The 10,876-nt window shown below is 49.7% G+C and overlaps 1 protein-coding gene across 5 annotated transcripts; it reads left to right on the forward strand.

Moving 5' to 3' along the window:
* The first annotated feature begins 39 nt into the window (after positions 1-39).
* LOC138145966 (GH3 domain-containing protein-like) lies at positions 40-8,638 on the forward strand. 5 transcript variants are annotated; one of them, XM_069067662.1, is made up of 9 exons: positions 44-246; positions 437-640; positions 1,617-1,786; positions 2,019-2,532; positions 2,977-3,169; positions 3,394-3,465; positions 3,844-3,977; positions 4,371-4,459; positions 7,915-8,638. In XM_069067662.1, the coding sequence occupies exons 2-9, from the start codon at positions 451-453 to the stop codon at positions 8,341-8,343; spliced, it is 1,791 nt and encodes a 596-aa protein (XP_068923763.1). In that variant the 5' UTR covers positions 44-246; positions 437-450; the 3' UTR covers positions 8,344-8,638. The 5 variants fall into 5 exon arrangements, with proteins under 5 accessions (XP_068923765.1, XP_068923763.1, XP_068923761.1 ...); XM_069067660.1 differs by having other exon boundaries at positions 46-246; positions 437-712; XM_069067663.1 differs by lacking the exon at positions 7,915-8,638 and adding an exon at positions 4,714-6,286 and having other exon boundaries at positions 49-246; positions 437-712.
* Positions 8,639-10,876: the final 2,238 nt, after the last annotated feature.

Raw genomic sequence — 10,876 nt, forward strand, 5'->3', positions numbered from 1 at the left:
GTGACCAGATTTCTCTAGCTGGGCCCTGCCCTTCAAAACTTCAACTCTTTCTGGTCCGGAAGAGGAATATTGTTTCCGGAAGAAACCCGGAAGGATCCTCAGAAACTGGGGTTTAGGGAGAGGGTGAGGCATGCGCTGGAATCCAAAAGGAAGTGGGAGCACAGAGCAAAAGTAAAGGGGGGCAGTGAAAGTAGGGGGACTGGAGCTGTAGGGTGTGCTGGAAGTGCCTCGGATTCCAACGGGGAGGTAGGTGGGGAAAACAATAAGATGGCTACATCACTGTTCCAGCAGCCTTAGAGAATAAGGCTTCCCCTCTCCCTTGTTACCCATCTTTTCCTGGAGCCTGGCTTGTTCCCTGTCCCCCATTTGCCTCAGTCGTTCCATATGTGCCGCTAGCCAGGGAGGAGCAACTATGGTTCCCCTATCCCTCTCCTAGAAGCTCCTGTCAAGATGCTGCTGCCAATGCTGTTGTTGCTGCTACTGCTGCTGCCCTTAACCGTGCTCTGGTGGCAGAAGAGCTTCAGAATGGGGAAGGCCTGGGGCCGGACACTCCAGCATAGTATGGTCTTAAGAGCCCTGGGCTGGGCAGCAGCCTTGATACAGTGGCAACTGGAGAAGAGCACAAGACATGTCCGTAAAGGTCAGGAGCAAGTGTTGCATCAGTGTCTTAAGGGAACCCGCACTGCCACCTGCCCACTAGGGGAAATACCAGGTGGGTTTCTCTGAACACAAGTAGTTCCCAGGTTCAGCCACTGTGATATGAAGGAATGGTAATAATAACATTTCTATAGAGCTTTAAGATTTATAAAGCAAAAAAAAAAAAAAAGATTTGTAAAGGATTTTACACATTATGTCATTTGATCCTCATGTCAATCCTGGGAGGTCGGTGCTATTATCACCCCCATTTTACAGATGGAGAAACAGAGACAAGAAGTGGTTAAGCCACTTGCCCACAGTCACACAACTAGAGATGCCTGAGGCAGGAATCAGACTCACTTGGGTCTTCCTGACTCCCAAGTCCAGCACTCTCTCCAATGTACCTTCTATTATACCTAGCACCACAGCAGGTAATACAGTGGAGAGAGGGCTGAATTTGAATTTCAAGGACCTGTGTTAAAAAAAACATTCTGCCGCTTATAGCCTTTGTGATCTTGGGCAAATCACTCAACCTTTTGGACCTTTGTTTCTCATCTGAAAAATAAGAGGTTTGGGTTAAGGTCCTTTCCGTGTCTTAACTGTATGACCCTATGAATATAGAGTAGATAGACCTGAGAGGAACCACCAATGAAAACCTCTGGGCCCAGAAATTCCCACAGGCTGGCCTTGGGATGAGAGAGACCCCCCCAAAAAAAGCCTTTTGCCTAACTGATTAGCTCCACAGAGGGGCACCATGCTAACAGAGACCCTTCCAAAGCAGATCCTCCCCTATTCTAGCTTAATCACACTCTCCTGGTCCCAAACCTTGGTTTTCTTCCAAGCCAGCCCATTTTTCTCTTTGACACTCCTGGAAAAAGGCATTCCTCCCACCTTCCATACCAAAGTGTCTCCCCTGTCTCCCCTCACCCACACAAGAGGTGATTCTAACCAGAGTATTTCCATTGGGGTGGGGGGGGCAGTATCTTTGATGGTCACAGACTTGAACAGTTTCCGGAATCAGTTCCCTCTGGTTTGGCCTCGTCTGGACCCCTACAGCAAGACAAGGATGACAGAAGACAGGGAGACAGATGAGGGCTTGGCAATGCTGCAGCATCCCCAGTCCAACTCAGCCCTCTGGGATTCTTCACAGGTAGCTAGGGGAAGTAGCAAAGGTGCCTCCAGGGTGGGGGAGAGGAGGGGTAGAGGGACCCCCTTCCTCATCAGAGTTACAAGCCTTGAAACCCACACTTCAAGTGTGGTGGGGAGGTCACCTGGATATTTTTGGCACTGAGATTAGCAGGGGAAGACTTGGTTCAGATTTGGGATTGGGGTGGGAGAGGTAAAATCAATGCTTTCCCATCCATATTTGTCTCTCTCTCCAGGTCACATTGCTGAGTTTCAATTACCTGAAACAGTTGTATCCAGGGGCACTAATCCCAGGAGGCACTGCCCGTTTAACCCTCACTTCCCCATGGCCTTGTTCTCTCCCCTGGCCCCTGAGGACCTTGGCCTGGGCTTGTCCCCCTGGGGCAGGGGCAGGGGACCCTCAGACATTGATTCTGGCAGCTCTTGGAACCAGAGGGCTGCAGGTGCTAGAAGCTGGAACAGCAACTGAGTTGCTAGATGTCTTCTCCTGCCTTGGGGCTGACTGGGAGGGACTGGTGGAGGCAGTGGCTGCTGGCGTGCCTGGCTTCTTGCCTCCTGCCCCTACCCGGGCAGCAGAGCTGAAAACTGAACTGGAGCACGGACCCCAGGGATTGGCTCGAAGGCTCTGGCCCCAGCTGCAGGTGGTGGTGATGAAAGACGCAGGGGGGCAAGACGTGGCCAAAGCCGCCTTGGGGAATACCTGGTGCCAAGGGTTGCCTTTCTTCTCACCTGCTTATGTAGCTGCTGGAGGTCAGGGGGTCGGGGGAGCTCTGCAGTGGGTCTAGGGTAGAGATCAGTGATCAAAATGGGAAGTGTACAGTGAATTGGAGCTGGAGGGGGGGCATGGTTTAGTCAGGTTGGAGCAGTTAAGATCAAGTGATGGAGGAAAAGATTTTATCCTGGCAGGAAGAACAAACAAAAATCCAAGAGCTGGAATGGGGAGGATCAGAGGTGTTACCAGCAGGGCAGGGCAAAAGTTCATAAGATAATAAACTGGGGCCCTATCCTTCCCCTATAGGTGGGCAGGAGGGGAGAGAATATCACAAAACACCTCACCTTGATCCGGCTCCCACTTTTCCTACAGCCCTCATTTCCATAGAGCTAGTTTGGGGAAGCTAAGGGAAGGCTCTGCTTTGTTCTGAAGCTCCCAGCTCTCAGTGTTCTCTGCCCCGCCCTTCTCCTTCCTACCCACAGGTGTAATTGGATTGAACCCATGCCTAAAGCAGCTGAAGCCAGGATACCTTTTACTCCCAGGACCTCCCTTTGTGGAACTGCTCCCAGCTCGGGAGAAGAGCCAAGAGGAAGCCCCCTCCACTCTCCTACTAGGGGAGGCCCTGCAAGGGAAAGAATATGAGCTAGTGCTGACCAACAATGCTGGCCTCACCAGGTGATGTTCCCACCCCCACCCCAGACCCCGGTCTTAGCTCTGCTCCTCCAGGTATTGCACTGGTAAGATGAAAGTAGGAGGAAGATTAACCAAAGAGACTCCTGGTAAAGCAGGGGAGCAGGGAGGCCGGGGCTGGACTGATTGCTCAGCAATTGATTGCTGAACTGATGGCTTATGTATCCTTTTCTTATTACCACTTACTCCCTTCTTTTTGTCATGCATAGGTGCCCCCTGGGGGATGTGGTCCAAGTCATTGACTTCTACCATCAGTGTCCTGTAGTCAGATTTGTCCGAAGGTGAGTAGCCCACTGACAGAAATGCCAAGAGGAGTTTTCCAGGGGATTATAGAGGAGACTCAGGCTGAGACATCCTAGGTTCCATAGGCAAACCCTTGGCCCCAAAGTTTCCCCTACTGAGTGGTCTGAGAGGGATCCTGCAGGGCCCTCCCAACTAAGAGACTCCAGGAAACAGTTTGTCCTCCTAATCCCCAAACCTGGCTTCTTTCTAAACCAACACCATAAATCTTCTCCCTGAAACTGCTGGGAGGCTCGAAGGTTCTTACCACCTTTTCAGCCCCACCTGGAGGGTTAGGGGAAAGAGCATCCCTGAATGCCCCTCTCCTTGGGAGACTGATCTGCCCCCTTTCTTCTCTCCCAACACTCTTTCCACCCTAGGTTGAGCCAGTCCCTCAATGTCAGAGGTGAGGACATCTCTGAAGATGTGTTCTCTGGGGCATTGCTATGTGCTGTGGGGCTCTGGCCAGGGGCCAAATTGCTGGATTACTGCTGTGCAGAGAGTGGCATTCTGGGTAAGACATCTTCCTACCTCAATTCCCTAGGATCATGCTACCCAGTCCCTTGACTTCAAGTAGGAGGTGCGCCTTTACCACCACTCTGCCCTCCCTTTCCACTGCCCAGAGTTTCTCCAAGGCTGAGATCTCCCAGGCAGATGGCAGTTTCTTGTCTCTTGATAGAAATCTTCTCCAGAGTCTAATCTTCATCCCTTCTGGAGTGTTATTTCCCTTCCTTTTCCCTTCTCTTATGAAATAGCAATTTTCTGTTCTCCACTTACAAGCCCAAATGTGCCCCCATCCTCCCCCAAAAAACCTGTCACTTTTCTCCACATACCCCAAGATGGGAACTAAGGGAAGGTAAGAACCTTCCCAGGGATCCCTCAAGTAAAGAGTGGAAACTTCCCACAGGCTCTTTCTCCGATAGCTCTGCTCCCCACTACGAAGTGTTTGTAGAACTGAGAGGGGTAAGGGGCTTGTCTGAGGACCATCGACATAAGGTAAGGGAGTAAGGAAAAAGGGGCTGTGGTTTCCCCTGGCCCAGGCCCTTGGATTTGTCGAGGGAGGAGAGAGGAACTAATCCATGGAAGAAAAGAAAGAAACTGAGAAAAGAGAGATGAGAGGCCCTAAGGTCCTTTCTAGCTGTGACAAGCCCATGATCTGTACCCTTCCCCATAATCCTCCCCTCCCTCCCCTTTCTATAACCTGTAAGTATACACAGAGCCTAAACTTTATCTGTCTTTTCTATTCCCAGCTCGATCACTGCCTCCAGGAAGCCTCCCCCACCTACAAGTCTTTCCGTTTCCGAGGCAGTATTGGACCTGCCCAAGTCCACTTGGTGGGCCAAGGGGGCTTTAGGGAACTTCGTGCTCTCCTTTCCTCCTCTCCCTCATTGATGTTCTTTTCCTCTTTTCCCCCAGAGATGCCCCGAATCCTGAAACATAGAAATCTGATCCAGTTTCTTCTAAGGAGGGTGGTATCTTGAGTGTCCGAAAGTCCCTGCCTCCATCTCTCTCATTATGTCTCTGTGGAACCCAGGGGGCTCTCTGAGTCTAGGGAGTCACCCTAGTATCTCTGTGCTTTTTCAGAGCGGGGGGAAAAACCTCATTTGGGAACCCTTGTGGTCAGTTTCCCTGCTCTCTATCCAGGCTAAGTGATGCTAATTTTAGCTTCTGGGCAGTGACTGACAGTGGGGGAGGAGAGTTACTGGAGGTGAGTGCACCAGGATAGAATGAGTCTAGGCAAATATCTTGCTATCCCTTCTGTTCCCATGCATGAACACTGACTTGATTTTTAAACATAGGGACTAGGATAGGGATAGACATCAGACCTGTGATTTCATTAATATAAAGCATCTTCTGAATAAGGAAGCTCTATCAATGCAGGTCAGAATTAGAAGTATTCTCTGTCAGTCATTATATGCCCAAGACTGAACTTGAACCCAGATTTTCCTGACTCCAAGGCTAATACTCTATCTACTGTGCCACACTGTTTATTTATCCATCTCTAAGAGATATGGTGTAAAATCAGAAATTAGGAAGGGTGATTGGTGAGTCAGTCTCCCTTTTCATAACAAGTTAGGAGCCTCTAAGCTAGAAAAGGACCACTCTGTCCTCCTCTCCCTTCACCCACCATAATTTGGCAGCAGCTCCACCCCACTTACCCAATCCCCGTTTTCCAAGAGACTACTGATACTGGCCAGGGAAGGGGGATCGTGTAGGGGGAAGCGCTGTCAGAGATGGTATATTTTGAGGCCTATTGCAAGCACATAATTTTCTGTAATGTCAGAACTAGAAGGAAGTCTTAAAAATCATTTAAGCTAATGCCCTCATTTTAGAGAAGAAGAAACTGAGTCTCAAAGAAGTTAAGTGTTTGCCAAAGGTCATATAGCTAGTTTGTGGACAAGCCAGGAGCTGAACTCTGTTCTCCATTCTATTCTCCATTATTCTTTTTTTTTTTTTACTGTTTTTTTTTTTTGCCTTTTGGAGGGCAATTTGGGGTTAAGTAACTTGCCCAAGGTTACACAGCTAGTATTTTTGGAAACGAACTCGGGTCCTCCCGACTCCAGGGCCAGCGCTTTACTCACTGCGCCACCTAGCCGCCCCAACCTCCATTATTCTTTATTTCCACTTCACTCCACTGTTATTCCTTCTGCTTAGGTGTTAGGGTAGAAATGGCAAGGGGGTAGGGGTGGGCAGTGGGGTCAATAATACTAAAAGACCATAGAAAACCTAACCAGTCCCCAAGCCTGGGCACAGGAGAAAGTTGACTTATGCCTCCAAAGAAATCTGTCAACAATCCAGGTAGAATAAACTTACCTAGACCTATATGTATGGTGGTTCTATGTCTCGGGGGTGGTGTGGGGTGGGGTAGAAGGGTAAAGGAAGGATATTTTTGAAACTAGGAGAGAAGTGAACTGAAAAAAAAAAGGGGAGATGGGGATAGATAAAAGCATTTTTTTTTCTCTGAGAAGGCTTTGGAGCCTTGGAGAAACAAAGAGATGAGAATAAAAGAGTTGCTACCAATTCATCCTCTTCCCTCACTACATATGGTTTATGCATCATGTCCAGGATAAGATGAAGTATCTACCCCCCCCCCAAATTTTCATCCTATCATCTAATTAGTCTAATGACCCTCACTTCCCCTCAGCCTCAGCTTCATTGTCTGAAGCCAGAACTGGAGCTGCTTTTGTGTTCTTGGATTCCTGGGTCTGCAATTGCCTTATTAATGCCCAGCGACTGGTGTCATCTCCAAGGAGCTTTCCATCTTCCCTAGGTGAAGGCCAGGGGCCACATCACCCATACACCATCTACAAAGCCCTCACCTCATTCATTCTTCCAGCCCCAGCCTAGAGACAGGCCCCCCTCCATGATGGTATTCTTAGTTCTGGCTTTGTCTGATCCACGGGATGTGCAGGATGTGCGTAGATGCCCAGCTCTCCCCCCTACAAGCCACAGTCACTATAAGCCTCAGGGTGAGAGCTTCCCAGTCATTGCCTCCTAGCCACTCCTGCCAGCATCTGCTTGGCTCTCTTCACCCTCCGACTGGACAGTGTGACATGCTCCTGACTGTCCCTTACTCCAGAGCTCCTGGCACTATGGATCCAACCACTTCAAAGGTAAAGGCCTCAGGAATCTGAAGAAAAGAAATAGGTGGTGTCAGTAGGGGAAGAGGCCTTTCAGGCTGCAAACATTTTTATCAGCTCACTTGGGGTGGAAGAGCCTCTTCTGATCTTAGGGAGGGGTTAGAAGTCCCCAATTCAGGTCTGTGGTTCAGTTTTGGATTGTAGGACATGAATCAGGCAACTGGAAAGTGAGGAGTGGGTGAGTCCATAATTCTAGATCTCTGAGCAGCAGCTCTGGTCCCACAGGAGAGGCAGCAGAAATGAAAAGGGCTCACTCATCCTTGGCATCCTGACTTTTCTCTGATTCCTTTCTGAACTTAAATAGGCTCTGTGTATGCCAGAATTCTTGGGAATGGGGGAGGAGACAGATCAGATAGGGAAGCAAACAGAATAAGGTGTAGAACTCTGCCTCATAGGAAAGACCAATAGATTTGTTTGAGATGGACACTGAAGTGGATTGCAGATGGGATGCCTCCATTCATAGGAACAGTGGAGTCCCCTAAATCCCATTCCTATGGACAGGCCCCATTTATTTCCCTCCTCTCCCACCCCTTTGTCTTTTCTGTTTTAGCTAGGCTGGCAGTGATAAGACCTCCCAAAGTTTGATCCATATCATTGGTCCTCTATGGCACCACAGAAATCCAGGCTTAAGTGATTCTGTAAACTACAAACTTTTTTTTTTACCAGAATTGGAATTTCTGGGTGACAATTTCATGGGGATTGGAGATGTAAAAGTGCTGGCGTGGTGACAGCGGTGGTGGTGGGGGTAAAGGAAGGCTTGCCCCAGCCTTCCCAGTATGCCCATCTCTCCCTCCACCCTCCCCACCCTAGGCTCCTTGGGCCACCGTGACGCTGCTGCTGCTGCTGCTGGTGCTCCCGGCGTTGCTACCTGCCCAGGCAGCCGCCCAGCCCATGCCCAACTGCTGCCGACAGAAAACTTGCTCCTGTCGTCTCTACGACCTGCTCCACGGAGCCGGCAACCACGCTGCCGGCATTCTCACCCTGGGGAAACGGAGGGCGGGCCTATCTGGGCTACAGGGACGACTCCAGAGGCTCCTGCAAGCCAGCGGCAACCACGCGGCAGGCATCCTCACAGTGGGGCGCCGTGCTGGCGCAGGCGGAGAGCCCCTCCCCAGTCCCTCCGGAGCCCCGGGCTACAGCAGTTGCTCCCGGGTCCCTGGCACACTGTCTTGCGTTGGGCGTCCGTGTACCGACAGCCCCGCAGCACAGGACCCTGTCCAGAGCTGGCAGGGGTCTTGAGCCGCAGAGGCGACGGTCTGGCCCATAGCCACTCCTCCCAGCAATTGGGCTTTCAAAGCCCTGGGGCACCACTAGACTCCTAAAACTGGCTGCTCAGTGACTCAGTTGTTTGGGCAGTGGCTGGGTTGGGGTTGGGGCCGGGGGTTGGGGTGGGAACTCTTCTTAATTTCCGTATTCGGGATGGCCCCAAAGGAGGGGATGGGGGAGACAGGTGGGTTTCTTCCCGCCTCCTCTCAGTCCCAGGTCTGTGCTCCACCCCCGAGATTTGGGGGAATAAAGATGACTCATGTTTGAATGTGTCCTTTCTCTGTTCCTGCGGTCACACCTTTCTTTCTCCCTAGCAGCAGACCTTTGCGGGAGTGGGGGTGGGGGGGAGGGGAGGGAAGAAGGAAGGGTCTGAGACAAGGTCTGTAAATCATATCCTTCTGTGTGCCGCTGTCACCCCAAATTTCGAGGTTTCTCTGCAGCATAAACAACAGCACAAAAATAAGATTTGCTGGCATTGGGAGATTGAAGGGACAGCCCGATTGAGTAGAAAGGATATCTCGGTTCTGGGTTCAAATTACCACCTGGTTGATTTCCACTTAATCTTCCTAAATCCCACTTTCCTCATCCCTTAAATGAGCTCCAAAGGCCCTTCCAGTTGTAGATCTATGCTCTTAGGTACATAAAAAAAAAAGGGTAATATTTTAAAACGTCCCTTTTATTCTCGGAGTTCTTCCTATTCCAGCCCCAGTCACTCTTAAAGCACCTTGGTAACCGCTAATCTAGGCTCTACCTCACACCTTATCCTCACTGCCCTACCATTTTGGAATCTTCCGGCCAAGAGTATTAGGAGGAAGGGGGGTGGTGGGGGTGGTGGTGGTGGTGGGGAAGACAGGAGCCTGAGGAACCAGACTCAAGGGATTTAGTCTCACTTTCCTTTGTCCACATCCTCCCCTGCAACAGAGACAGAGGGGAAGAAAAAAGCTTAGAGCTGCTTTTATTCCTATCTCAATTCTCTCTTTCACTGTGAGGAAGTTCTTTCTGCTATTCCACCTGCATAACCTTTCTGTTGCAGTTTCAGTCCCCTTGCCTCTCTGGTTCTGCCCTAAAGTGCGATTTAGAGATTTATAATCCAGTCAACTGCCTCAGGGTCTCAGTCCTCTCTAGGTTTCTATCTCCTCTAGTTTTTCTTTCCATTCTGAAGAAGTGTGTATGTGTGGGAGAGGGGCAGATGTCAAAGTAAGAAGATGTTAAGATAATTATTTTAAGAAACACAAGCTGAACCTCCCTCTCTTCTTTGCTGAGGTGAAGGACCAAGGGGGTGGAACATGGCATATACTGTAGGACTTGACTGATGTGTTAGTTTTCCTTACTATTTGTGGGGAGATTACATTTTTTTTTCTTTTAAAAAGTTCTTTCGTACAGGGAAGACTCTGGGGTGAGGAGTTTATAGGAAAATAAAGGTGATGTAAAATCGAAAGGTATCAATAAAAACATAACAAAAAAAGTACATACTGGGAGTTGGGCAATCTTCTTCAACAAACCATGTGGTTGAAGCCACTTCTACACAGGATGGGGTGGGGGTCATTGCCATAGAGAGGCAGTGGGATGTATTGGTAAAAAATGCTGGGCTTGGAATTAGACATACCCTCCAATACTAAGTACCTGTGTGACCATGGGTAAGTGACTTAGTTTCTCTCTACTCACCTGGAAAGTCACCTTACCTCAAAGCATTGTTGGAAGGATCCAAATGAGATCATATGCTTTGCAAAATTAAAATGAGACTATCAAAAGGATTTATAGTCCTCTTCGGAACTTCTGGTGTGGGAACTCTATCCCTCAAAGTAGATTGAAACCCATCTCTGACTTATGTAGATGTGTTCTAAGGAATTTGTATTTAATAATTGGTCCAAGGTCACATAGCTAAGGTACAATGTGAAGAGATATCTGAAACCAGGTGTTCCTGATCCCAAACCCAGCAGCAGCTCATGCATTATGCCTCATTGCCTTTGGAGCATATTACTGTCAGCTATTATAAGTTTATAAATTTAGAGCGCAAAGGAGCTTGAGAGGTCATCCAGTCGAATGACTCATTTTACCAATGAGAAAAAAAAGTAAGAGAGAAGTGAAGTAATTTGCGCAAGGTCACACAGGTAGAATGCCCGGCTCCTCCTATTCTCCACACTCCGCACTCCGCTGCTTCTTGAACTCATCAAGAGCTAATTTGGAAGGCGGTGGGGGGGGGGGGGGGGGGGGGATGAATAAAGAAAGGGCCCAATAGGGGGCTCCTGGGTTCCAGCATGCAGCGCAGAACTCCAAGTATCCGGTCCCGCGTGGGCGAAGCGAGGGGGAAGCCCAAGGGCGGAGCCAAGAGTGGGAGGCCCAGAAACATGCATGGAGGCGGGCTCACAGAGCAGAAGCGGGGTCACACCTGGGGCCAAGAGCTCTCTAGAAGGAAGAGGGCAGGTTAGGAGGCGGGGCCACATGGAAGGAGGGACGTTCTCTAAACTCTAGCCTCTTCCCAATCCTCCAGGACTCCCCTGTGGGC

This window comes from Petaurus breviceps, unplaced genomic scaffold, assembly GCF_028583685.1.
Source record: "Petaurus breviceps papuanus isolate PSGF00001 unplaced genomic scaffold, PetGlider_PUasm1.0 90750, whole genome shotgun sequence".
NCBI classification, from domain to species: domain Eukaryota; kingdom Metazoa; phylum Chordata; class Mammalia; order Diprotodontia; family Petauridae; genus Petaurus; species Petaurus breviceps.

What these genes read in the sequence shown, in the direction of transcription:
- LOC138145966 (XM_069067660.1), top strand. Translation starts at nt 451, where the DNA reads ATGCTGCTGCCAATGCTGTTGTTGCTGCTACTGCTGCTGCCCTTAACC. An exon ending in CCCACTAGGGGAAATACCAG is followed by an intron (nt 713 to 1,616) that starts GTGGGTTTCTCT and finishes TGGGGGGGGCAG; the next exon opens with TATCTTTGATGGTCACAGAC. An exon ending in TGCTTATGTAGCTGCTGGAG is followed by an intron (nt 2,533 to 2,976) that starts GTCAGGGGGTCG and finishes TCCTACCCACAG; the next exon opens with GTGTAATTGGATTGAACCCA.